Below are 27,835 nucleotides of genomic sequence, written 5' to 3' on the forward strand. Positions count from 1 at the left end.
GTATCATCCTACAGATTGCTGGGGCGAGCACCCCTGGAAGAGAACGCACAGTGGAGGCTCAGGGCTCCTTCTAAGTCCCTCCCCCGGCAAGGTCCACCTGCCAATCCGGACAAGCAAGAGCCTGTTCCCTCCACCTGGTCTGGGGTGTCCCGTCTCTGCCCAGGGTCAGGAAGGGCTGGTAGGATTTAGGGAGGGTCAGGGCAGGTACAACAGGTGCAAGGCCTGAGTATCAGCGGAGGGGCGTCCTGCCGTGTGAAAACAATATCGGTGGTGTGTGTGTGGGGGGTCTCTCCGTCTCTGACCTCTGGCTCCTTCTCTGCTCTCCCAGGACCGAGCTGAACCTGCACCAGCTGGCAGCCAGCAGCTCTTTTGGCATGGGTGTGTGGGCCAAGGTAAGGAGAAGGAGGCAAGGCTGGCCGTGTAGGGGAGGCATGGGGTTGCTGGGATCTGGGCTTGTAGGAGGCACGGTGACACGCACCCACACACAGATCTAAGGACCTGGGCCCTGGAGTTGGCCGGGACGCTCGTTAGATACATGATCTCCGGCTGCTCACTGAGAGCCTCTGTATCCTCCTCCACTCTGGTCGCTGTACCGGGGGAGGGCTCACTGAACTCTGGGCCTGGCTTGGATCCAGCCTCCAGGCTTTTGGGGGAAGTCCCACTGGGTGTGCGTGTGGAGTGATGGGGCTAGTGACAGCTCCCTGAGTGGAGCCCAAGCGAGGCCTAGAGAGATGGCTCTGAACTCACTACAGAAAGCACCATTAGCCCTCCTGTTGGCTATCTAATTCACTGGCGTCTAGTTCAGCCATTGGCTTCTGAACCCACTTTCCAGTTGCCTCCCTCTGGTGCTGGGCCCCTGCTGTGTGCTGGGCCCTGTAGTCCTGGCCCTGGCCCTTGGCGATGAATGTGGTCGTGTGATGGACACAGCACCAGAGGCTGTATGGGATGCTCAGGCACCAGAAGGAGCAGAAAGAGCCATTAGACTTTAGCTGCAGAGGGTTTCCTAGCTAAGGGGCCATTTGGCCTGGGTTTTGAAGGATGAATAAGAGTTCACCAGGTGGGCGAAGAAGTGGATAGTTTCCGTTCCAAGGCCTCTTTCCTAATAGACATATCCAGGGAACAAATACTGCTGGGCTAATTGGATGCCTCTATGCAAACAAGCAATGAATTTCGACTTGTACTTCATCCCATCTACAAAAAAATGAACAGCAGCATAAAGGAATCACACACCTAAATGCAAAGGTTTCAAAAGCACCACGTTTCTCAGAACAGAGAGGAGAAAAACATACCCCCGGTTGGGCAGCAGTGCCCCCCATGGCAAGGCCAAGATCACAGTGCAGACACAGAATGTGCAGAGAGAGACGCTGGAGGCCGGGAGAGAAGTCACGGCAAAATCACACACCTGATGAGGAATCTGTAGGCAGCATGTCCAAATGACTGTCCGAACTCATGCTTAAAACACGCTAACAAAAAAGACGGGGTCGAAGGCACACTTCATCAAAGATGCTGTGTGTCCGGCTGGGACGTTCCAACACATGCGCAATAACACCAGTAGCCGTGAGCCGGGAGGGTGGCAGGGTTGCACAGCTCAGCCCCGGGGGCGGCCACACGGGACACAACTGCCCACGCAGGGCTCCACGCAGGGCTCTGTGCGGTCTGTGGTGCCTCTCATCTATGGGGCGAAGGGGGTGGAGGTGGTGGTGTCTCCGCAGGGATCCTACCAGGGGCAGGAGAGAGGCTGTGTTGTACATCAGAACATGCTGGAATGCACGCAGAGAAGCCGAGGGGGTTTATCCTTGGCCAGTGAGGCTTGCAGTGGTTACATGTGCCCTCCCCCCCATCACACTTGAGGCCGCTACACACACACACACCCTGCTGTGAGCTGGGAGCTGCCACACACACACACACACACACACACATACCCTGCTGTGTGCCCATGAAGTCTGAAGTAGCAGGTGCAGGGAGGGACCAGAGAACCCGTGTGTCTTGCACATTACCGGGTGTTGCTGTGATGGTGAGGGGGGGTATATTCTGGGGCTGGTGTGGAGGGTAGTAAGTTCTGGGGTTGCTATTGTCTGGGGTCACCTTCCTGCTTGCCCATCTCCCCATTTTCCTGGGTGAGTTAGGGGGTGGTGGACTTAGCCAAGTCTTCTTTGATATCTCATTCTCCCTAACGAGTGGAAAGCATTCGGAGGCCCGACCTTGACCTTGAAGGCAGATGAGGTGCCATGATCCCAGCCAGCACTGGGTTTTTCGCCACTCATTGAGGGAGTGGGGCCCGTGCATGGATGCGTGTGTCCCAGCCAGCCTGAGGCAGGCGGGTTGCTTCCCAGGCTGGCACCGGTGGGCCTTCCCCGGCTGCCCTGTTGGCTGGCTGGTGTCGTGTCAGCATTGTTCACAGCGTGACTCCGTGTTGAGGAGGCATTTGAAGTGGTTTGCTTGCTTTGCTTCTCCATGGTGGTTTTTTTTTCCCAGACCAATCGATTTGCGGCCCTTGTAGGGTTTCCTTTTGTTCTTGCTCTGCTACCTGGCCGGATCGGAGAATGCTTTCTTTCCCAGAAAGAAACACAAAATCAGGAAACCCCGTCATATCCGTTAGAAGCTGGGGCGGCTTCCCAGGGATGGGCTGGGAAGAAAACCATATGGCCAGCAGAGGAGGCCCCCAAGATCCAGAGTGGCTAAGAACATATCCCCAAGGTTGTGGGGATACCAGTTACATTTGAATTTCAGATGTAGGAGTTTTTTTTTTTTAAGCATAAAAATGTCCTAGGCATATCCAAGAAGGCTGCCTGGAGAAGGTGACCCTGGGTGGATGGGGAATCATGGAAGGAGAGTGGATTTTAACAGGTGTAGCAGAGGCAACAATTCCTTGCTACACCAAGCAGTGCATGGAGACAGATTTCTATGCTAAGAGTACATCCTTGTTCATCTGCAGTTTGGCTGTGTGTCCTCTGCTTTATCTGGGAGCTGGACAGCCCAGCTTCCTTGCTGGCTGAGCCCTGTCCTGCTCCTCCCAGCCACTCCCCTGTCTCTTACCGGCTCTGCTTCCAGTCCTTACACAGCCCTGTCGGCTCTGTCGTCCACCGTGCTCACAGCTGTGAAGTGTGACCTCGGTAGTCCCACCTGGCGAGGTGACTTCATCTCTCTGGTTCTCAATATTCTCATTTACAGTGCCGAGCTCCTAATAAAAACATAGAGCCCGCAGGGACCTGCACAGGGCCTGCCCCTTCGCCCAACATGAGCTTCTGTTATTGTTGGTATTGGTACAATCATTCACAGTAGTGCTGGATCAATGTGTGAAGTTGTGGCATCCCTCCCCGCCCCACACCTAGGGAAAGTCCGAAGCCAGGAGCCAGGAGCCTCTTCTGGGTCTCCTGTGTGGGTGCAGGGATCCGAGCACTTGGGCCATCCTCCACTGCTTCCCCAGGTATAGTAGCAGAGAGCTGGATTGAAAGTGGAGCAGTTGGCTCTTCAACCAGCTGACATCAGAGGCTTTGCGTGCTGTGACACAACACCAGCCTCCTGCACTGATTGGCTCATTTCCCAAATACCCACAGCCACCTGGGGGCATTTAGCAGGGGTGTAGCTTGCAGCTGGGTACTTGATCCAACTCTCCCATGAGTTTTCCAGGGCTTTGATTGACATGAATGGTGACCCGCTGCCTCCCAGGGTGCTCCCCTGGCAGGAGGCTGGGTTGGGATGGTACCCAGACATTCAGCTCTGGGAACTGGGCATCTTGGTTGCCTTGCCAAGCTCCTGCCTCCAGGCATGGCTCCCTGAGCCATTCCCCTGACGTCTTCCAATCACACAGTCCTGTTCATTGCTCACAGTAACGAGGTGATGACTACCCTGGTGCACCTGTCCCGAGGCTTCTGTGACGGTTGCTGCCTCCCGCTACTGTCTTTCCTACCGTCTCCTTGGTAACAGCATCTCCCGAGCATCACCTTGCTTGGTTACTACAGCTGTCTCCCGCCAGCTCTGCATTCCCTGATGGGATGAGGGGGTGGTGGGGAGGTTTCCATGTGCCTTGTTTACTGTAAAATTCTCAAAGCTTCCCTGCCAGCCGGTCTCATGACAAGGGGTCTGAGCAGGAAGACACGAGTGGGCGAGCCCAGCTTCTCCTTGCGTCTCGGTTCCCTCCTTGGTCAGTAGGCAAGGGTCCTGGCCTGCCTCCTGGGTCAGCAGCACCTGCTCCAGCCCAGTAGCTGCTCTGTGAAGGCTTGCTCCCTGCCCTCTGTTCCACTTTGGGAACATCCCACACCAGGGGAACATGATGGATTGCTGAGAGATCCAGACAGGGCAGGACCTTGGGCGTTTGCATGTTCCGGCTCCGGACCCATGCCTGTGCCGCCCTCCCCACAAGCTCTGTAAGGTTCATGCGGTCCTGCTGTCTCTTGCAGATGCGCCAGGTCAGCACTCCAGGTTCAGGCAGTAGAGGGGCGGGAATCCCTCTGGGTTGAGGTTGTAGAGACACGGCAAGACAGACTCTGGGGGAGTGTGGATTAGTGCATCCCCAGGAACTAGAGTTGGACTGCCTGTCTGCGTTGTGCTCCTAACCAGAGGGGAGCCACACACATTCCAGCAGGGAGCAGCTCCCAGCTGCAAACCGTGCACAGCTCCCCATTGCTCCGAGCCCCGTCCTCAGAGCCCAGATGCTCCATGCTCCTTGAACACTCTCTCCTCTTCCTTCTTTGTGTTTCTTGCATACCATTTTGCACGTGGCGACTTCTTTTATACACCACTTCTTCTTCCATCAAGACTGTCATCCTTCCAGTCTGTGCCTTTGTCCTTGGTCAGTCACCCATCCCCCAGTCCTCGCTCTGTGCATCGCTGGCTGTTTGCACTGTGTCCCCGTCAGTCAATGGGCTAGGAGTCCTTTGTGGGTGGGGCAGGGCAGGCTGGTGAGGGCTTGAGCAGGAGCGGGGAGAGGAGCGGGGAGAGGAGAGGAGGGAGAAGAGAGGAAAGGAGAGATCTTTCACCTGCTGGATCTCTCCCTAAATTCCCACAACTAAGGCTGACCTATAAGGCTGAAAACAGAAAAGCCTGGAACTCGATTTTGATTCCCCGCTCTCCGCCAAGCACCTGGGCTGTCATTGGCTCTCTGACTTCCAATGTGGGCATAAGCAGAGAGTTAGGACCGAGAGGCAGAGCTGAGACTCCCATGGGGTGTCTCATGTTTCCTTCCACGTTGAAGAAGCAGAAGTGAACCCACACACACCACGCCATGCCACGCTGTGGGGAATTCAGGGCTGAAAGTGTGTCCAGCTCGGCCTGGCTCCAGACCTGACTCCCCCATCCGTCTTGCAGGAGTCTCCCGGGTGCTGTCCACACGGCTGCTTTAACCTGGAAAGAGCATTGTGGATGCTGTTTTTGTCACTCAGTGACTTGCAGTCTCTGCTTGACCTTGTGGCTGACCTTATGTCGGCACCCGACATAAGCCTGGGGCACCTTGTGCTTTGGTGTTTTCTCCTTGAACTGATTCCTTCCCTCCAGAATTGTAGTAAAACGCACAGGGAAGTACATGGAGCCTGCTACCCTTAAGTGTGCAACCTGATGACATGCACGGCCGTGCACATTCTGGCAACCGCCCCTCCAGATCCAGTTATAGAACATTCCTTTCCTCCACCTGGAAAGCTCTTGGAAGATCCCTCCCCCAATCAGAGGTGTCCTCCTGTCCCCAAGGTCATCAGCTAGTCATTGGCTGTTCATCCATTTGTCCTCCATGTCTTTGACTTTCACATGCATGGAGCCACAGTGTATGATCCCTGAGTTTTGAGTGTGACATCCCCAAAACTCATGTGCTAGAACTTCACTCCTGAATTTATAGGGTAAAGAGGTTTGGAGGTGATGGGGATCAAATGGGATCATGAAGGCAGGGCCCCCGTGACGGCCTCTGTGACTTCCTAAGAAGGGCAAGAGAGACTCAAGATGCTGACAACAAACGCTTACATTTTGTGGCCATCCCAACTATGAGCTGCACCGACTTCTGTTCCCTGCAAGTCCCTGGGGCTTGAGTACTCTTCTACCCACAGACAAAGGCAGAGAGATTTTGTGTCTCACTTCTGTGATGTCATGTTGGTTCTGTGAGATTCCTATAGGCGACAGGCTGGGTCACTGGCGGGTACATTTTCTTAGCTGTGTGGTACTCCATGACTGTGCCCTGGGCCTCTCCCTCCCTTGGTTTGTCTGTTCTCTTGATAGATGCTTGACTGTGAGTGGATGTGTTCCTTTTGTTTGCTCTTTGTGTATTTTTTATTTTTATAAGATTTTATTTGTTTTTATTGGAAAGTGATATATACAGAGAGGAGGAGAGACAGAGAGGAAGATCCTCCATCCATTGATTCACTCCCCAACAGACCACAATGGAAAGAGCTGAGCCAGTCTGAAGCCAGGAGTCACCCCCGGGCCTTCCATGTGGGTGCAGGCTCCAAGGACCTTGGGCTGTCCTCAACTGCCCTTCCAGGCCACAAGCAGGGAGCTGGATGGGAACCGAGGCCACTGGGATTAGAACCAGTGCCCATATGGGATCCTGGCACGCGTAAGGTGAGGACTCTAGCTGCTAGGCCACCATGCTGGGCCCTGTTTGCTCAATTCTCTGATCAAGATTTTTGCTCCCAGGAGTGGCGTTGGTCAGGGCATCCTAGATTTTGAAGATCTGCTTCCGTGGAAATTTAGAATGTACCATGACCTTGGTCATTTTGGATTGAGTGTTTGGACCCTGGTGTTTGGTTCCAAAAGAGACATGGGGTGTGGTGGAGTGAGAGAGAGAGAGAGAGAGAGAGAGAGAGAGAGAGACAGCGCAAATACACTTCTGCAGAAGTTTTCTCCTCTCCACATGTGCCAAGTGGCGGAGGACAGATTCTGCCTGTAATTTTAAGTCAGATGCTCTGAGCTGGTAGCAGGAGCCATAATAAATGCGTTGCCACTGTCCTTTCAGCGTCCTTCCTCTGCTACTTTGAAATCTCATAAATAACCGAGAGCGCGCGGGTAAGACTCCGTCCTTCCCTCGGTGGGCTCCAGCAGAGCGGCTGTGGCTGTTGCCAGGCTGAGCTTCTGGTTGCTAGGGATTTGGCCGCCCTGCAGTGGCCCGGAAATACGATACAGCGGTAGAACATGCTTCTGCTATTAATTGAAATGTTTCCATGGCTAATCTCTCAATGCCACTGCATGCCTTCACGTTGCCCCCGCCGCTCCACCAGCCTTGCACATTGCCCAGTCCAAAGAAGTGGCGTCAAGGCAGTAGACAAGGAGTGTGGGGTGGGAGGCAGGAGGCACCTGTTCTCAAATTTGCTGTGCAACGTCCGTGTCATGTCACGCCCACCCCTGTCCTCTCTGGGCACCGGCCTTTACAAAATCCCAGAACCTTTTAGCTGGAACGCCTGGCAATTCGTCACCCAAGTTCTCCAAGCCAGGCCAAGCGCCGAATCACAATTCTTTTCAGCTGGTGAATGATTGACAAGAGCATGTCCATGCCCAGCTCCCTTCCTCCCTACTCATCAGGCTTCTGGGCTGAGTCCCCTGGCCAGATGGTGTGTGCCTAAGAATCTCAGGCTCATTTTAATATTCAATCCAACATAATTGGGCTTATAAAACTGGAAAAAGAAAAAAATTAACCAACCGAAACCCCTATGACCCATATACAACTGAGTGTGTAGTGTTCTCTTGGCCACTGCTTAGAAACTTTCGGCAGTTTCCTGTCATAGCATTATGTGTAGCAAAAAAAAAAAAGTCTCAATTCAGTGGATGATGACAGATCAGTCGGTGGTGGAAGCTGCAAGAGATGATTGCTCGACTGGCCTTGAGACTGTGATCCATTAACAATGTCTGCTGTGGATCCAGGAAGGCAGGAGGCAGATACGGTATCTGCCAATCACGGCGGAAGTCGGAAGTCCACACCCATTTTACAATTGTGTTCTCAACCTTCAAGTTCACCTTCTGCCAGCTCCTCATGATTTATCTTCTCCCACCTGCAGAAGAAATTGCTTCTGTGTCCATAGTCAATTGACCACCTGTTGGTCTGCCCCCATCTCTCCTCTCTGTTCCCTGTGCTTGGTGGGATCTTCACAACACTGAAGGGGTCAACTTTTTGTCTGTTTTTATCTCTGTTTTTAATCACAGCTCTGTCTCATCCCATTTGGGTTTTCTTGGATGGGATCTGTCAGCCACTCCTTCTTCCACAACCCATAGTCTTCTGTTTAGACCTGAAGTTGGCTGTAACTTGTCTCACACATCATTGTTTTTATGTCTCTGCATTTGTGCCTGGAGAGTACCTCAAAGTTGAGATCTAGGTTTTGCTCATCCTTGCACTCCCAGACCAGAGCTGAGCATGGAGTAGAGCCTGAGTAAATCTGTCTTGGATGGATGCAGACAAGAATAAAGATCACACTGCATCCCGGAGCCAGACAGAAATGAGTTTTTATAACTTTCCCAGCAGCCTGCATTGGTATATCAATATGCCTTTGCTTAATTGTGGATAATTTACTGTGGCTGTCGGCTGACCACACGTTCTCCTGAGTCCACCCTTGGCTTTGAGCCTTCACTGTGAAAATATTCTGCCCCGTGACTGTCTCTCTTCCTCTCTCCCCTGACCCCCTCAGCCAGAAGAGAAGCAGAAGGCGGCGGTTGCCTTTGCCCAGCTCCAGGGCGCCATGGAGACGCTGGGCATCTTGGCAAGCGAGCAGCAGGCCATTTGGCGGGTGTTGGCAGCCATCTATCACCTGGGCGCTGCAGGAGCCTGCAAAGGTATGTCCCTCCTCCGAACTCGCCTCCTCCAGGCGGCCGGCTATCTCCTTCAGCAGGTGTCTGACAAGGCCCTTCTCTCCATAAAGAGGGGACAAGGCCAGTCTGTGTGATGTTCTGTGTGGCTGGGGCTGCTCCTGGGACACTGCCAAACCTAGCATGGAGAGAGGGAAAGAGGGATTTTTTTTCTTCCTTCCTTCCCTCCCACCTTTCTTTATCTTTTCTCTCTTTCTTTCTTTCCCTCTTTCTTTCCTTCCTTCCTTCCTTCCTTCCTGCCTGCCTGCCTTGATGTAAGGATGCATGGATGGCAGAAGAAAGAGGCAGTGAAGTTTAGGCTGGGTGTCCCCAGGAGCAGGTCTTGAGATGAGGATTTGGGAGGCTGTTGCTTGTTTGGGTGAGGACTCCAAAAAGCATCTGTGAGAGTCACACGGAGGTGAGACAGGCAATTGGGGGTGCTCTAAGGAGCAGCTTTGTGGTGCAGCTCCCTGAGAGGTCGGGGAGAATCTTCTAGTTTTTAAAGACTTATTTTTAGTGCAAAGGCAGAATTACATATAGAGAAGGAGGGGGAGGGAGAGAGAGAGAGAGAGAGAAAGAGAGAGAGAGAGAGAGAGAGAGAGAGAGAGAGAGAGAGAAGAAAGCTCTTCCATCTACTGGTTCGCACCCCAAATGGCCACAATGGCTGGAGCTGAGCTGATCCACAGCCAGCAGCCAGGAGCTTCTTTCAGGTTTCCTACATGGGTGCATGGTCTCAAGGTTTTGGGCCAGCCTCTGCTGCTTTCCCAGGCTGCAAGCAGGGAGCTGGATCAGAAGCGGAGCAAAGGGACAGGAACTGGCACCCATATGAGATGCTGCAGGTGGAGGATTAGCGTGCTATGCCATAGCTCTGGCCTGAGTCTTCTAGTTTTACTACCCAAGAGTGGAGGCAGCTGGGATTGATCCAGCCTTCCTGTTGCTGCCTGGCTGTAGGTTCTCCTGGGAGGTATTTACTTCCTGCCGTCAGAGGCTGCCGTGGGTATGGGCTGAGCAGGTTCCTGTGGGCAGAGAGAGCAGAGCAGAGCCACTGCTCCGTAGAGAGAGCCCAGGGACATTCAGGGAGTGGGGGTTGGTGATGGGAGCACAGGCCAGGGGCTCAGTCATCCTTCAGTCACTCCTAACACATGCCACACCTTCTGTAGGAAACAGCTCTGTAGGGTGGCCTTGTTGACTTTGTATGATGGGACTTCTTAAGGTGACACAACACTTTGCCTTGAGGCTGCACCCAGCTCAAAAGGGACAGTGCCTGCTACAGCTAGGGATTGGGAGTATTCAGCAGATGGCAGCAGCCTCCCTGCCAGTGTTCACGGGGCCCCCTTGCCTCCCATGTGACAGAGCACTGCCTAGGTGCGTGCCCTGGCCAACTGACCTGTCCCCAGGCAGGTGAGGGGACCCAGTGTGACTCCTCGTCTCCACTTCCCCCAGGGCAGGTTGGTACTTCCTGTGATGTGGGCTCAGGGACCCGACCTGTGTATGTAGGCACCCATGAGGATTGGAGAGAAAGTCACATTTATAAATATTTTATTAATACATGATTACGGCAATAATTTCTGCCAGCCCTCAGCCCCTCGACTCCACCTTATAAATTATTTTAAGAAAAGCTACTGTCAGTCGGCCTGGGAGCCTGCCTGATGATTTACTCACTATATATTCTGCTTTGGAAGATTTCATAATAAGTTGCTCTAAAATCAGCTATTAAGAATTTCACAGCCGTATATAAATGTCTTTGCTTTGTGTCATAACAGATCATTTTGAAATATATTAAGAATCATTTTCATTAATCAGGAGTTTTTTTTTTTCCCTCTCATTCAAATGATATTCTGTTCCCTGAGTCTCATCTTTTTTCTCCTAACTTATTTTGAGAGCCTCGATCCAGTGTCAGCCCCCCAGGGGGAGATCTGAGGTCTTGTGACCCAGACTCAGGGAGTCTGGACTCTTAAGAACAACCACCACCATCTCGAATAACACTCGGGTGTTGGATGGTTTAAGAAGTGCTTAGGTCTCCATTATGTTTTTTGGTCTGATTCGACTCATGCAGTCCATGTGGTGAAGGAGAAAGTCGTGCGACAGACCAACACTAGAAGTCAGCCAGTGAGTCTCATGATGGCTTCGCTGGCTCTCAGCTTCTTCCTCCATAAATTGGGGCCAGTGCTAGTCCCCCCACATTGTGAACTTGTTGGCAAGGATTAATGAGTTGAGACCAAGAGAGGAGAAGATTTGGCCTTTCTCATGGGTTGGGGCTGGGGGCTTTGTAAGGGTTCATGTTTAACCTTCTGCATTTTATTTCATTTTTAAATAAAGGCTTTTAGGCTTTTATTTATTGGAAAGGTAGAGTTACAGATTGGGAGAGGGAGAGAAAGAGAGAGAGAGAAATTCCACTCTCTAAATGGTCACAATGACCAGGGTTGAGCTGGGCCAAACCGGGAGCTACGAGCTTCAACTAGGTGTCCCATGCGGGTACAAGAACCCAAGAATTTGGGCCCAGTTACTGCTGCCTTTCCAGGTGCATGAGCAGGGAGCTGGCTTGGAAGTGGAGCAGTTGGGACTTGAACTGGCACCCCTATGGGAAGCTGGTGTGGCAACCAGCAGCTTAGTCCCCTGTGCCACAACACTATAAATAAACCTGTAAAGCTCTCGTTACGTTGACTCTGAATGTAGAAGCTCTGCCTGGCTCTCATGAAGATGGTAATCTGAGTTGCTGTTGGATCCTCCCCTGTCCCGTGGCTTTGCAGACACCAGAGATGATGCCAGCTCTCCCCTGAGAGTTAGGCTGTGACATGTCGCTCTGTGCATGGTTCCCTCATCAAGGCACACGTAGGCAGCAAGGATGAGTGATGTGTTGATGGCTGCTTTGCTTGGTCTGCTTTTCCTCTGCAGGCTGACGCGGTGCGTAGTGTATTTAACTTTCACTGCGTTTACCAGCCTGCTTGCCGTTGACCCATTGCTTAATGTAGAGCACTGTGAGACCCATGAAATCCTAGGCGGAGTGGGATCAGGGAAATGGGACTTGTGCTGGTTGAAGGAGGTAGACAGGTCACTGCTCAGTGTGATAAAGATGTGTATCCCTCTATGAGTAGCCCTACAATCCTGTAATGCAGGGTGTCCCAAAGATGCCCACTGCAAGGAGAGACAATATCCCTGTTGTTGACAGCCCCTCCTTATTCTGGGATGCTTCAGGATCTTCAGCAAGGGCAGTTCACCAAAGGGATAGGGAGGGAGGAAGGGAGAGAGAGAGAGAAAATATATATTGATCTACCAACTGCTGACTTACTTCCCAAGTGCCCACAACTGGCCAGGGCCAGGCTAGACCATAGCCAGGAGCCTGGAACTCAATCTGCATCTCCCACATGGGTGACAGAGACTCAAGTAGTTAAGCCATCACTTGCCACACCCCCGGTGCCCGCAACCTGCTCTGGCCAGGAACATTAGTAGGGAGCTGGATCCAAAACAGAGAAGCCAGGATGTGAATCAGTGTTTCAATATGGGGTGTTGATGTCTTAGGGGGCAACTTAGCCCACTGCTCCACAACCCACTGAATTATTTTCGTTGAAGTCTCTAGCTTAGCTGGATATTCTACTTCATGTAGATCTGTGTTCTGACAAGTGTATCCTTGGCTGTGGTATCACAAGGGACCACTTAGCCAGCTGAGAGCTGCTTCATTATTTTCTTAAACTTTTGATTACAAATAACTCTAGACTCACAGAAAGTTGCAACATTTTTAGTCTTCTGCTGCCCACCTCCACCCTGCCCAACCAGTGCCATCAAATTTCCACCTCCCCACAACTGTGGCATCCTTTGTGGATGCAGTACACAGCCAAAACACCAGGGTGCATTCCTGTAACCTGAACAACAGCCCTTATCTTCGGGTCTTAGAAAATTCTGCGTTTGGAAAAAATGAAAGAAATGGAAGAAAGGAAGAAAGGAGGGGGATTTCTGGGGTGGAGAGGCAGGGAGGGGAGTAAGATTATCTTTTTAGATTTTATGGGGTTTGTTCTCTGGATGCTAATAAAAGTTAAAGAAGAAGCACCCGTCCTATCTTGCCACATCTGCTCACCTGGCAAGTGGAGAGGTGGCGGTTCTTCACGTCGCCGGCACACACCAGCTCCATTTCTCTGCCCTTTGAGTGTTGTGAGCTGTGTCGTTGCCACTCTCTGCTCCCTTTCCATGCCTGCTCACAGGGATGTCAGTGATTGTCTGCTGACTGCGTGGACCTCAGTTTCCCTAACTGTGCTCCTCTTGAGCATTCGGGTCATTCCCTTCTTTCCCGGAGTCAGGAATGTCACTGCACAGACTCTCCTGGCAGTGTCCCTGGTGCATACACTGGAAGCGTGGCTTTCTGGAGGTGGAACCGGTGGGTTGGCCATTAGGGCCCCATGTTTTTACAATTTGATGAGCATCACCCCATCCACTGCCCCGGGGTTTTTGTATGAGTTGGTCCATTTGCTTAATCCTCCAAGCCTCTAGGATGGTTCCCATTATCGTTTCCATTTGTAGGCAGGAGAGCCAAGGTCAAGAGAGGTGATGTCACTCACTCAGGGTCTAAATGGCACATCTACAGGAGCCCCACCTCCCACACTCCCATGCTGAAGGACAACTCTCTCCCTCCATCACCTGCTCCTTGCCCTTAATGAAAGGATCTTCACCGGCTCAGAGACCAGCATCCCCCTCTGTGTTTTTTCCCAAGACAGTTAACATCCAGGGCTCTACTGCTGTCTGGGATCAGTCAGCTCATTCCTGCAAGCTCCAAAACCAGGGACATCACGAGTTGCAGAATTGGGAGGCACAAGGCAGCTGTGGGCCAGGCTGTGATGACTTTTCCAGCTTTGGTTTGCCCTGGCGGTCCTGGCAGCCCCAGAGGCCTACCTGCTTGTTTGGGAAAGGTTCCATTGCTCATGGGGGAGGATGAGCATTTTGGTTGGGTGAGGGACCCAAGAGCTGGAGAGGGGCTCACACCTGGGCAAGCCCAAGTCCTTCCTCATGCAGGCAAGGGAGCGAGGCCTGAGAAGGGAAGCTAATGGTTCAGGGTCACACAGCAGGACGATGTGGCAGGGGTCCTGACCTCTGAGTTGGTGGTCATTCATCCTGACAGCTTCATCAATCCTTCTCATCCATCCATCCTTTCTCTGCCCTTCCTGTTCTCTTTGTTTCCTCTTTCCCCTTTCTTCCCCTGTCTGTTTTTCTCTCCTTCTTTTCCCCTCTGTATTTGTTGATGAGAAATTGTGTTTTGGAATACCCCTCTCACCTTCCAAGACACCATTTTTTATGAGAGAGAGAAAGAGAGAGAGGGAGGGAGAGAGAGAGAGAGAAAGAGAGAGAGCCAGCCAAGTGCACTGAGGCTACAAGCATCATTCTAAGCAGGTGCTATCCAAGATTGAGAGAGATCAGCTGCATTTAGGGGGTCCTAGAGGCAGACACCTCTGAGCTGGACCTTGAGAACAGTCGACAAAGGGAGGGTGAAGCAGGCAGGGATACTCAAGTGGACCGAGCCAGCATGGAAATCCCAAGGCCTTTCTTGCTGTGAGTCCCTAGGTCCCTGTGCTCCCATGTGTAAGGCTTTCCCCTGGGGATTCCACTGATGTGTCCTTGGACCCGCTTCCTCCCAAGCCTGTCCCCTCTGGGACCCTGCTCCTCCTACATGCTTTTCCACATAGCCACAGGCTGCGCATTCTCTGCCAAGCCCAGCTGCTGGCCTGGCACCCTGCCCGACAGCTGGTACAGCACAGCCTATTTTGGGCCACAGGCGAGGATTTATTCTGCAGTTTCTGAGCAGATTGAATTCATTCATTAAGTTGCAATGGCTGCTCTGGGATGTAAACAATTACATTTAAAAAAATGCATGCCCTAAAGTGGCCAATGCTGGAAGGCAGAGTTTGCCGGCAGCCCTGTGCCGTAGGAAGGTGAGGAGCGGCAGCTGCAATGCCCAGGGTTTCTGGGTTTCTTCTCTTTTAAGATTTATTTTGTTAATCTGAAAGGCAGAGTGACAGAGAGGCGACAGACACAGACCTTCCATCCCCTGGTTCACTCCCCAGATGGGCACATTTGGTCTAGTGGTAAAGATACCTGTTGGGACACCTGTATCTCCTATCAGAGAGCCTTGTTGGAGTCCAGCTCTGGCTCCGCTCCTGGTTCCAGCTTCTTCTTCTTCTTCTTTTTTTAAAGATTTATTTATTTTATTACAAAGTCAGATACACAGAGAGGAGGAGAGACAGAGAGGAAGATCGTCCAATGATTCACTCCCCAAGTGAGCCGCAACGGGTTGGTGCGTGCCGATCCGAAGCCGGGAACCTGGAACCTCCTCCAGGTCTCCCACGCAGGTGCAGGGTCCCAATGCTTTGGGCCATCCTCGACTGCTTTCCCAGGCCACAAGCAGGGAGCTGGATGGGAAGTGGAGCTTCCGGGACCAGAACCGGCGCCCATATGGGATCCCGGGCATCCAAGGCGAGGACCCTTGCCGCTAGGCCACGCTGCCGGGCCCGGTTCCAGCTTCTTGCTAAAGTGCAGGTAGGAGGCAGCGAGTATCAGCTGAAGAAGCTGAGTTGCTCCCACCAAGGTGGGAGACTCAGACTGAGTTCCTGGATTCTGGTTTGGGCCTGGCCCACCTCTGGGCCCTCGTGGGCCCATTTGGGGGAGTGACCCAGCAGATGGGAGCTCTCTGTCTCTGAAATAGAATTAAAAAAAATTAAGAAATTGAAATCCAGGACTATAAAAGGTGTTCACCAAGCACATGGGAGATACATATAAAAAAATCTACATGAATTTCAAAAACTTTTGCACCAGAAGCAATTTATCCTTTCAATTTCCTTATGAACGTTTTGAAGCACTTTCATGTAACCTCTCTGATTTCCATGGAATTGTGAGAGGGAGATTCCATTCATCATTCCCAGAGGAGATGGGAGTTCTGAGAGCTCAGGGGACTCCCTCTGCTTCCTCCCATCCTCCCACAGCATGAAGTGGCAGGGGTGGGATTTGAACTCTGGCCTGTCTCCAGAATGACGGCTTTACTTTCAGCCACTCTAGCTTTTGGGGTTATGGCCTCCCTGCCGGTGGCCTCCTGCTTCCCAGGCCTCCAGATTACCATGTCTGCGGGAGGAACAGATGCTCAGCCTTGTAAGTGAGTCATGTGATGTTGAGTGATTCAGCAGCAGCACAGCTTTTGTTGGAAGGAGAAACAACTTGGTTATTAATATGTGCGGGAGGCCACAGTAAGTGTTAGCAATCGAATTCATGGTGCATAAGGGAAAGTATCTATGTTATTTTCTCTTTCACAGTATCGAGCACAAGGAGGAAAACCTGCGTTGGCAGGTGGATTTGAACATTGCAACTCTATTCCATTAATTTCGCTTGCTCCTTCCTTCCTTTCTTCTTTTTTTTCACATGATCTTTTTAAAAGATTCATTTATTTATTTGAAAGAGTGTCAGAAAGGGCGAGATCTTTTATCAGTTGGTTCACTCCCTAAATGGCTGTAACAGCCACGACTGGGCCAGGTGGAAGCCAGGAGTCAGGGACTGCATCCAGGTCTCCCCTGTGTGGGGGGTGGGGCCCAAGAACTTGCTGTGTTCTTAGGTGCATTAGCAGGGAGTTGGATTGGAAGCAGAGCAGCCGGGACTGAAGCCAACACTCCAGTATGGGATGCCGACTTTGAAAGTGGTGGTCTAATGCCCCTGGGCCACAGTGCTGGGATCCATTTCTGCTTTCCAACCGCAGCTGGCTTCTTCCTAAAAGTGACAGCTGACCAGAAGTGATAGGTGAGCGACTGAGTTTCTCAGGGTCACCTGGGTAGGAGAGGGTTCTAAAGTTTAAGACTAGTATTTCTTAAACTAGTGTCTTCTGGGAACTTAGTCCTGCAAGTTCCCAAATGGGGCAGCAACCTTGGCCCAAACTTCTTTCCTCTCAGAGACTTATAAGATGCACCCTTTGGGTTCTCAGAAGTCCAAATAGTTAAGAAACTCACCGGACCCAGTTGCATGATGCACGATTCACTTTGCTCCCAGTGGCACTGATGGACATTATGTGCAGTCAGCACTTGGAGCCACTCTGCTTCCCATCTATGAGGCCTTGCTCTGCACCCTGCCTTCCCACCACCCAGCAGCCCAGCTCTTGGTAGTAGATTGCCTAGGGCCAGGCCTCGTCTCAGCCATGAGGATGGGGTCTGAGGAACAGACCAGGAGCAGCCCACCCTGACTTTCCAATAACAATAAAATCTTTAAAAAAAAAATAAAATGCATGGAGCCAAGCACCAACCCTCTTGGCGGAGATAGCAATTGCTGGATCCTCCCATGACTTCTCCCAGCTCCCCAAGGCTGGGAAAGTCCTTGGGTTTGCATTATGAGGGCTTCCTTCACGGAGCAGCAGCTAGGGAGGAGGTTGAAGTAGGGGATGTACAGGATATACCCACCCAAGAAGTTTCCCCCTGCTGAGTTCACCTTCAGTTGCCAGAAGGGAAGAGAAAGTTGGCTTCTGTGTAAATAGTCTTTAACACCTCATTCTGTTTTGGCTCATCTCTTTAACACACACACACACACACACACACACAGGGAGATAAAGCAAAAGCGTAGGGCCCACAGGTAATGGTATCCAATTAGGACCTAATGGCATCTGGTGCTCATATTGTATTTATTTCTACTTTCTATTGTGACAGGTGATAATGGATTCTCATTGGAGATAATGGAATCCTGTGTCCTTTAAGTAAAGAAAGATAAGTGAGTTCATTTAAAAGGAAACCTGGCCAGGGTCATAAGGAAAGGATAGATTTCCCAGAGAAGGCATTTAAAGGACTGATTCTGTTGGAAGACTGGTCCTTCCCGTTAGTGGTGGCGTGTTTGCCGATGTCTTCTCGGAATCTGTTGTTTTATCTGCAACATGGGGGTGATAGTGTGCATTTTTAATGACTCTTGTGCAGATCTAATAACAGTAGCAATGATAAACAGTTATAACCAGCGTACGGTCCACTTTCCCATTTGCTATACCTGGTGCTCTCACACAGGCTAGCTCCAAAAGCCATGAGCTGAATAAAGAAGGCATTGAATAAAAAGTGGTGGATAAAGTGTGACTGTTGTCGCCACAATGGTCACAGTAACCATCATCATCACTACCATCATCATCGCCATCTCCACCTTATAGTCACCAATACTATTATCATCATCCGTGTCTTATCATCATTACTGCCACCATCACCATTCCTATCCTCACCTTACCATCACCCTCATCATCCTCGTCATAATCTTTGACTAGAGGACTCTTACTATCTATTCTGCCTGTCTCCATTCTTTTCAGCTGTACAGCAGGAATGATGTGAATACCCTTAGGATGATCCCTGGGGAAAAAGGTCCTCCCCGCCCCGCTGCCAAGGTGGTGATTTTTTGTGATACCCTGAGGGACCGGGACCAGGGCTTTTCCTCCTTGGATAGCACTGAAACCCCGGAGCAAATCCTTGTTCAAATTTCTCATTTTGTCACCAGGCAGAGACTGATTCTTCAATCGTCTGCTCGAAGGCCTGGGCCCTTGCAGTCTCCTGGGACCGCAGAATCTCTATTGGCAACCGTGATTCTCAGTTCAAAAAAGGAAAACACATTTATGGGATGATACAAAGATGGGTGAAAATGTCCTGAGCATGGCACAGCTACTTGTTTTGAACAAGTCATTTAGTTCTGTTCAATTCCACATAACCATGGCAGAAGATTTGGGGAAAATTAAACTTCCTTGCGCAGCTGGGATTGTTAATAGTTGGCTGAATTTCCTTTTTTTTTTTTTTATTGTTTTAATGTCACTGTAGAATGATTGACATTGTGTGCTATGGTACAGTTTTCTGGTCTCTTGGTTTTCATTGAGCATTCAATTGTAAGCATTTTTTCAGGTTGCATAGAGACTTTCCTGCCATTTCTAAGTGGTTTTACAGTGGAGGGACTCCCTGTTGAGTCTTGGGCATCTTCTGGTCACCCCCTTTCCACACCAGCATTCCTGGCATCTAACACATGGTGCTTCTGGGTGTATACAGCACTCCCTTCCCCCCACCCCTTGTACCTATCAAGCTCTTCCCTGGTTCTTTATGTCTGTATGTAGCCAGCTCCCTCTCACCTTCCCATCACCTGAAATTATCTTATTGATTTCTGTATTGACTTGCTGATTGCTTCACTCCTTCTTCAGTGGACCGTAAAAGCCAGGCGGACGGGCACCTTGTCGGTCCTGCTCATCCTTAGTTTCCTAGTGGTTGGCCCCCATGTCTTCCGATTATGGAGTGGCACTCAATAAATAGATATTGAGCAGATGGGTGACTGGGAAGATGGTTGCCTGTGTGGGTGGCCTGGTGAGTAGCTGCATGGGTGAGTGGGTAGGTGGCAGGGAGAGTGACTGGGTAGAGAGATGGACCCAAGGAAGAATGAATCACACTTTTGCAAAGAGTCTTCCAATTCCCCGCTTTGAAAAAAGTGCACAATAGCCAGAGGAAACAGGAACGTGTCTCTTGCAAAACGTAACTCCTACTGCATGGGCCATCCCCAAAGGCTCTGCTGGCCTGGGCAGCTCTTCCAGCTCTCTACCTAGATGAGAGTGGCCTGGAACTGGGGCAGGGGGAAGGGAGCCCAGACTCACTTGGGTTCTCCTCCTGTCCCGTGCCCAGGGCTCTCACAACCACATACCTCTGCTTTATCCTTGGCACAGTGGGCCGGAAGCAGTTCATGAGGTTTGAGTGGGCCAATCATGCAGCCGAGGCCCTGGGCTGTGAGTACGAGGAGCTCAACACGGCTACCTTCAAGCACCACCTGCGGCAGATCATTGAGCAGGTGACATCTGGGCCAAGCCGGCGAGGCCTTCAGGAAGAGGAGACCAGCTCAGGTAATCCACTACTATCTCTGTCAATTGGCCAGGTCCTCTTCATTCCTAGATGGCAGTAGTGCAACAATGCTCTTTCTGTAAGTCATTAGGACCTTCTTGGGAAGAGTCTGTGTAGGTGCAGGGGGAGCTACCACGGGTGGAAATGCTACAGTTGTATAAGCATGGTGCTTATTGTCACATCATTAGCTTTGTCCAGTGGTCATGAAGGCTGCCGGCATCTGTATTGGGGAGAAGGCACATGGTGGGCAGTGCTGAGGGACTGATATGTTTCCATTGGGTTTCTCATTAGTGTAGCCCCTGCTGTGTGGGGACACTTCCCTTTCTGTTGGAGTGATTTGAGTGGGGCGTGGGGATGGCTGGTATGATTTGAGTGAGCCATGGGGGTGGCTGGAGAGGAGTTTGGAGTGCAAGGTGGGGCTCAGCTCGTGGAAGCTGTGTGTGAATGAGAGGTTTTCCTTCTTAGGCTCATGGGAAGCTGGAGAGTAGTTTAAGCAGGGGAAGGAAGTGATGTGAGTTATTCTTGGTGCAACTCAGCCTAAATGGAGGTTGGGGATGTGCGGGAGATGAGAGGTCCCATTGGGAACCTGCGAATGTCCCTAGGGGAGTGGGGGAACCAAGAGGGCTGGACCAGGGAAGTGGGACATGGGGGTGGGAGCAGGAACCCTACAGAGAAGAGAGGGTCCAGGGATGGCCTCTAGGGCTGAGCTAGCAGGAGGAGCAAGAGGGTACCCAACACAGTGAACAAGCAGGGAGATTTCACCCTGCACCTGCCAGGGTGGGAGTTAGGAGTCCCAGGTCTACAGCCTCTGTGGACCAAATGCCTGGCCTGCTGGAGTGAGGGTGAAGGCGTCTTGTCACCTCTGAGAGCTTGCTGAGTAACCCTCTTTGTGACTGCAGAGTTTGGGGTGATTGAGTATGGTTGCTCTGAGCTGTGGCTTTGAGGCTTCTCTCCACATTCCCTGCCCTCACCCCCCTCCCTGTTCTCTGAGCTCCCTTGGATTCTGACAGTTGCGACTCCCTTCCTGGGGCGCCAGCTTGACAGCTGATGTCACTTGGAGGCCTCTGCCCTGTATGTTTCTTTACGGGTCTGCACTGTGCTGTGAGCTATGATTTGTTCAAAAGTTACCTCCCTCACACACACACACACACACACACACACACACACACACACACCTGGCATGTGGACAGACCTGTGTACAGATGCATGTACATAGAACACACACACACTGTGTGAGTCTGTATCAGTCTTTCAGGCCAAGGCCTCAAGGGTAGGCATTCAGCAGGCAGAGGACCAGCCGACTTAGGAGAGATTCTGAGAGGCTGTGGGTTGCCTAGCAACTGGCTAGGCTGTGGGTGGAGTTAAAGGAGGTCTGGGAAATGCTTTGGTGGAGGGGATGGAGGTTGGGGGAGAAGGTTGCCTAGAATTTAGGAGCTGAAACTTCTCCAGGCACTAAGGAGTACAGATTTGGAAACAAACTGTGTTTCTAATTCTGTGGTTGGATTTCAAACTTTAGGGTCAGGACCTGTGATTTGAATCCTGCCTGCTCCTCCCTGTGCTGGGTTCAACACTGTGTGTGTGTGTGTGTGTGTGTGTGTGTGTGTGTGTGTACTCACATGTGCATCTGTGTCTTTCAACAAAATTGAGACCACGACTGCCATTATGGCTTGATAAGCTTTGTCATTTGTATTCGCATCACAGGTAGGCAGAAAATGCTCCTCTGTACCCAACTTCAAGCATCTTTTGTGCGAATCGCCTGCAAATTATCCAACCCATTTGCTGGGGTCAGACATTCAGGCTGTCTCCAAAAAAAGAATTTCTTTTTGCCAGTGAAATCAACGATGGGAGGAACCAGGCACCCAGATCTTTTTGTTTCTTTTGATTATTTCTTGAGACATTTAAAACCCCAGGAGTGAGATTATTCAGTCCCAGGATCGGAACATTTTTACGACTTTGGCTGTCAAAATTGGCAGGTCCTTCTTCAGATAAAGGGAGACCAACCCTGTATTGGAGTTGTCACTTTAAGTCACTTCCCATCACTGACACACTTCGAAGCCTCATTGGGGAGGCCCAAGCTAATGAAATCACCACCCAGAAAAGGCCATGCCACTGTGATGGGTGCTGTAAAAACAGGCTAGGGGTACAAATGGGACTCATGGTGGTAGGGCAATAATCAAGGAAAGCTTCCTGGGGGAGGTGACCTTTCTGGGCTAAGCCCTGAGGGATGAGCAATCTGAAGGAAAAGGGAGGTCAGGTTCTGTAGAAAGTGTTCTAAGAAGATGGGTGTAGTGGCAGCTGCAGAGGGCATGGAGGGGGCAGGGTGGCTTCCCCTGCGGCTGTATTGTCCAGCCAAGGCTGCCTAGCAAGGATGGGGTCCTGAACACAGGAGGCCAGCTCAGCACCTTTTCCTCTTTCTGGACCCCCAGGGCTCAAGATGACAGGCACAGAGTGTGTGGAGGGCATGGCCTCGGGCCTGTATCAAGAGCTCTTTGCTGCCGTGGTCTCACTCATCAACAGGTAATGGTGGCCACTGTCCACCTCTGACAGGGACAAGGAGGAGTGTGAGCCCAGGGTGCTTTAACAGCATGGTGTGTTTTGAGTGGAGGAGAGGGGTTCCAAGTAGGCGTAGCCGAGTTTCAGTCCCACTATAACCACCCCCACCCCGACTGTGCGACTAAGGCGAGTCTGCCCACTTGCCTGACTTCCCTTGCTGCATTGGTAAAAACAGCTCCACCCCACCCAGGGTCAACAGCAAGGATAAAAGGAGATGAGGAATTCACACAACTCTTCCAAAGGGTGCTGATAAAGATACTGTTAATAGTCACCAATGCTTTTTCGACAAGGATTTGGGGTCAGGGGTTGTACCATTTGTTCAACTTGCTTGGGATCCTTTAACTCTAAGAGATTTTCCATCCGCTGGTTCACTCTCCAAGTAGCTGCCACAGCCAGATCTGGGCCAGCCAAAGCCAGGAATCAGGAGCTTCGTCTGGGTCTCCCCTACAGATGTAGGTGCCCAAGCGCTTGAGCTGTCTCCTGCTGCTTTCCCAGGCACCTCAGTAGGGAGCTATACTGAAAGAGAAGCAACCAGTTCTAGAACCAGTGCCTGTATGGCTGACGGTGTTACAGGTTTTATGTGCTACACCAGAATTCTGGCCCCCCGTTTGTGAGCCTGCAACAGGCTGTAGGTCTGGGTCGAGGAAAATTTCAGCAAGAGCAAAGAGCTAACAGAGGAAGTGGCAGTCCCATGTCACCCCCTGAAACTGATCATGCCAATGGCAACAACAGCCAAGAACACTTGCTGAGTATACTTCCTGGTGATGGATGCCTGCCACATCCCGCCCTCCCCAGCACTCTCCAACCAGGCTTCACCATTAAGCTTTTCCCAGCCAAGGTCGCTGGTGCTCCAGGAGTCACAGGCTCTTCTCTACAGAGTGAGGGTGCAGGCTCAGGTGCATCCAGCTCCAAAGCATCTGGGCTGCTGCATTTTGATGAGAATAATCCTTGCCTTGTCCACTCGGGCAGGTGCTGCTGGAAGATCCCAGGCAACAGTGACTCGAAGGAGTGGCATAAACTGGCACAGCGCTGTGCAAAATGGCCTTTCTTGCTCAGTGTGTCCCTGGGAGCAGGAACCGAGGCTTGGGTTGTAACTTCACCTCCTTTGATCCTTCTTGCAATTTTGAGCTCCCTCAGTGACCCCCCCATTGTTGTTCAGGAAACCCAGGCAGGTTGACCAGCTCACCGAAGCTGACACAGTCAGTCCATGGGGAAGCTTGGTTCTGAAACAGGATTTGCAGGATCCTTGAACACACTGGCATGCTGCTGCAGTTTCTTCATCCCTGTGGGTGTGGAGTGGGCAGGGAAGGAGGAAGAGAAGGAGGCTTGGACCAGTGGGTTCTCAGGACCTAGATCATCCCGGGATCTGCCTTTTCTCCTACCCAGGTCCTTTTCATCCCAACACCTCTCCGTGGCCTCCATCATGGTGGTGGACTGTCCAGGCTTCCAAAGTCCACGGCATCAGGGCAAGGAACGGGCGGCCACCTTTGAGGAACTATGTCACAATTATGCTCATGAGCGCCTGCAGCTGCTCTTCCACCAGCGGACCTTCATCTCCACGTTGGAGCGACACCGGGAGGTACATCTGGCTTGGGGCTGGGAGCTGGGTGAAGCAGGTGGGTTTGCGTGGAATTGGTGGGCTCTCTGGCCTCCAGTCTCAGTCTTCACTCTGTGTGGTCCTCCTCTCTGGGACAAAGCCCCTTCTCCCCAGGCTGCTTCCGCTCTTTGCCTGCCTCAAGAGCTCACTACTCACTGCCTCCTGTACCCCGGCCCTCAAAGGCCGGGACCTACGTGCTTCTTTGGAGCCTGGCTTGTGCATCTGTCCCTACTCCTTCTCCACGTCCTCTTTACCAAAGCTAAAGCTGTTCTCAAGGGTCACTCTCTCCCCCACACAAAGGCATTTTATGGTTTAATGCAGATTTATTTTATGTATCTGAAAAGCAGAGTAATCAGGGGGCAGTGGGTAAGAGAGACAGAAAGCTATTACATCTTCTGGGTCACTCCCTAAATGGCATTAAGATCCAGAGGGAGGGAGAGAGAGAGGGAGGGAGGGAGGGAGAGAGGGAGGGAGAGAGAGAGAAAGAGATTACTGGTTCACTTCCCAAATGGCTACAACAGCCAGGGCTGGGTCAGGTTGAAGCCAGGCACCTGGAACTCCAGCTAGGTTTCCTACCTAGGGTAGCAGGTGCTCAAGTACTTTATCCAGCTTCTGCTTTTCCAATCACCTTAGCAGGAGGCTGGAAGGGAAGCGGAGTAGCCATTTCTCAGCCTGACACTCTCACATGAGAGCAATAATCATAAGTGGTGTTTGTCCCATCACGCCACAATGCCAGTCCCCACCACTAAATTCCAGTGCTTGAATTTTGGAGGGGACACTCTCTAACCACAACAAGAGAGAAAAGGCAACATACCACAGGGACACAGCTCAATGACTATCCAAGAGAACATGCATGCTCATCTGTCAGCCAGGTGGCAATGGGAACACAGCCAGGACCCTAGTAGGCTCCTGCCCCATATCTACTCCCTTCTTTGAAGATGGCCATGTTGACTCCAGCAAGTGAAAATAACAAATACTAGGCGTGGCCACATTGTTTATCAACAGGGTGACAGGTGTTGAAATTATAGTGACTTCCTTGCAGTGTAATGAAAACATCCACACAGATCAGTTTCCATCAGCCTCATCGGCTGTGTGGCCCCAGGAGTCACTTGCCTCCTCTGACCCTTCCTTGATTTTGTCACATGGATGATGGGGACAGTAATACTTGTGTATCAGTTAGGATCTGCGACAATGGTGTTATATAGAGTGGCATTAAAGTAAGAGCCTCTGTGGATGCTGGGAGCCCCTTGGGTCTGGGCAGGACCGCTCCAAGTCTATGGTCAGATGTTAGGTGGGTGGGCACTTCTGATGATCTTGGCTGGACTCTCTCGGGTCATTCTGGGCACATCACACCAATAGATACTTCTGCAGGGAAGAGGTACAGATGGTCACTAAGCATGTGGAAAGGTGTGTGCGTGTGTATGTGTGTATAGGGGAGTTGTTGGTGTTGAGCTGTTGCAGGCCGGCTGTGGCTGGGATCAGCTTGCTTCTGCTCGACCTCAGTGAACATCTTTGTGCAAAGCACTGTCTGGAAACTTGTGGTTCTTTTTAGTAGCACCTATGATTATCCCTAGTTTATACTGATTCCTCCCCAGCAGCGAGCACTTAGCTCAACACTCACTATGTTCTCAGAAAATATTTTTAAAGTTTGCCCTGAATTACTGGAACGATGGACAACGGCAAGTTGTTATCAGAACCTAGCCATGTAATCTTTCTTTCTATCTGAGATCGAAGAGGTAGTGAATGCAGGGGAATCCAATTAAAATCTGAGCCAATGAAGAGATGTTTTTTTTCCCCAAAGATACATAAATGGCCAGGAGGCACATGAATAGATGCTCCACCTCAGGAATCCTGGGAGTCAGGTGACAGTGGGAGATCATTGCACACCCACTAGCATGGCTACCTTGAAAACAGAATGCTACCAAACCACATCCAGGCTAGAAAACAGCAAGCATTGAGGGTTGGGGTGGGGAGCGGAACATGGAGAAGTAGGAAACCCTGTTCACTGTGGAGAGGAGAGAAGAATGGGGCAGCCATCGAGATGCACAATGTAGCCGTTCCTCAGAAAGGCAAAATTCCTCAGAAAGGTAGAATTCCTGCACAATTCAGCAGTTTCACTTCTGAGGATTGACCTCAAAGAATGAATGCAGGGTCCTGACCAGACATGTGTACACCTGTACCTGTCACAGCACCCTGCTTCATGGTGGCTGGAAGGTGAGAGCAGTCCAAATGTTGTCTCAGGAGACAGGTCCACAAAGAGTGGTGGATGTGCGATCTTCGGAAGGAAGGAAACGTGGACAGCTGCACCAGTGATAAATAAATACCCTAAGAGGGCATTATGTTAAGTGAAAAAAAGCCAGATTTGCTAACATGAGGTACTTTGAGCGGTCAGAGCCACAGACATGGGTGGCAAAACAGCAGGTAACAGAGCCGCGGGAGGATGGGAAGCTCTTTGGTGGTCTTTGTAGGATTAAGTCGTGCTGGAGGTGGCTAGCCAGCTATGGTTGCCCAACAGTGTGAATGTACCCTTAACACTCACTGGTCCATGCACTTGAAATTGATAAAGGAGATGAGGCTTACATTATGTGGGGTCTATCACACCAAGTGATTATTTTTAAGGCCTAATGGGGTAAGCATTGGGCCTGGCTGCTAAGAAGCTGCTTGGGATATTATCCTATTCTAGATACGTGCATTCGAGTCCTGGTTCAGCCTCAGATTGCAGCTTTCTGGAATAATTTGAACGGTTGGCTTCCTGCCTCCCAGTTGGGGGACCTGGGTTGAGTTCCTGGCTCCCAGCTTTGACTCAGCCCTGCCCTGGGTGTTGTGAGCATTGGAGTAGGGCAGCATCTGATACAAGTGTCTCTCTCACCCTCAAAATCAATCTAACAGGCAATTGATAAACATTCTAAAACAAACGAGCTGAATGGTGATGAAAGAACCCACTTCTCTTTCTTCCTGTTGTTCTACACCCCTCCCTTACCGCTCCCTCATCAGCTCACTGCAGGTGCTAACTATTAAATCCTGTGACTTTCCAGGAAGGTGTTCCCGTGCAGTTCGATCTCCCGGAGTCCTCCCCAGCGACCTCAGTGGCTGTTGTGGACCAGAGTCCCTCCCAGGTAACCTGGAGCTCGGGGAAGCCAGGCTCCCATGTGCCATGTGGCTGTTTCATGGCAGCGCCAGCTGATGGAAAGCATTAAGCCAGCAGGCACCTATACTTCCTGCATCTGGAATCATGCGGGGGTTGTCAGAAGCACTGTACCCCCAGATTCTGTACTAAGTGGACTGGGGTGTGGCCTGGACTAGGGGAAACTCAATTGGTCTCAACTTGGGCAGCATGATTGGGCTTGGGGTCTGAGTGGCTCTTACAGAGACTCCAGGGGAGCCTGGAGTCAGAGCCACAGAAACTTAGGGTCCTTGTCCAATGGTCCTATAGCCACTCTTGCCTGGGAACCATCAGGGTTAAGATGCAGGTGTTGTGCTGGGTGGAGACTGAGGGACCTCAGGGAATGTATAGCATCATGTTGGGCCCAGGCCCCTGAATGGCCTTGTGGCGAGGGGAGAGGGGAACAGGTAAGCTCTCAACTGGGGATATCAGAGTCTTGCACTCCTGCCCCCACCCCTGAGGCCCACTTTCCTGACCCTACCTGCATCCTGCTCCCGCTTGCTCTGAAACTGCCCTGGGTCCTTGGGCTCATCTCCTCCCCACTCTCACATGTTCGTGAGGATGTGCTTGGGCTGTGTGGTCTGCCAGGTTTGAATCCAATCTTGAAGACCTTGAGCATGCTCATTCACCTCTCTGAGCCTCAGTTTTCTCATCTGCAAAAAAGGGACGATGCTCTCCCCTGGATAGGTGGGCTCACAGTCAATGAGATGTTGCTCACCAAGCAACACAAAGGAGTCCCACAACAGTCCTTCCTTTTGCTGTTTGGTGCTGCAGGCTGCCCTCCACCTCCCTCCTTGTCTCCCATGGCCACCATGTGATGGCTCCTGAGCGCTCTCAGGACACATAGTGGGCAGTGCCTGTCACTGCAAACCCTCCCTGTTGCAAGCCCTGCTGGCTGCCCCACAGGTGTCTATTTCTGGT

General features: G+C 51.4%; 1 protein-coding gene across 1 annotated transcript in view; it reads left to right on the forward strand.

Annotated features, from left to right (window-relative positions):
* Positions 1-27,835, forward strand: part of MYO18B (myosin XVIIIB) — a 206,512-nt gene that overhangs the window by 24,200 nt on the left and 154,477 nt on the right. The window contains 6 exon segments of the mRNA XM_058656733.1: positions 329-392; positions 8,598-8,742; positions 19,430-19,603; positions 22,028-22,118; positions 23,541-23,733; positions 26,787-26,867. Of these exon segments, the coding sequence (XP_058512716.1) occupies positions 329-392; positions 8,598-8,742; positions 19,430-19,603; positions 22,028-22,118; positions 23,541-23,733; positions 26,787-26,867 (748 nt within the window).

The sequence above is a fragment of the Ochotona princeps genome, chromosome 29, assembly GCF_030435755.1.
Source record: "Ochotona princeps isolate mOchPri1 chromosome 29, mOchPri1.hap1, whole genome shotgun sequence".
Taxonomy (NCBI): domain Eukaryota; kingdom Metazoa; phylum Chordata; class Mammalia; order Lagomorpha; family Ochotonidae; genus Ochotona; species Ochotona princeps.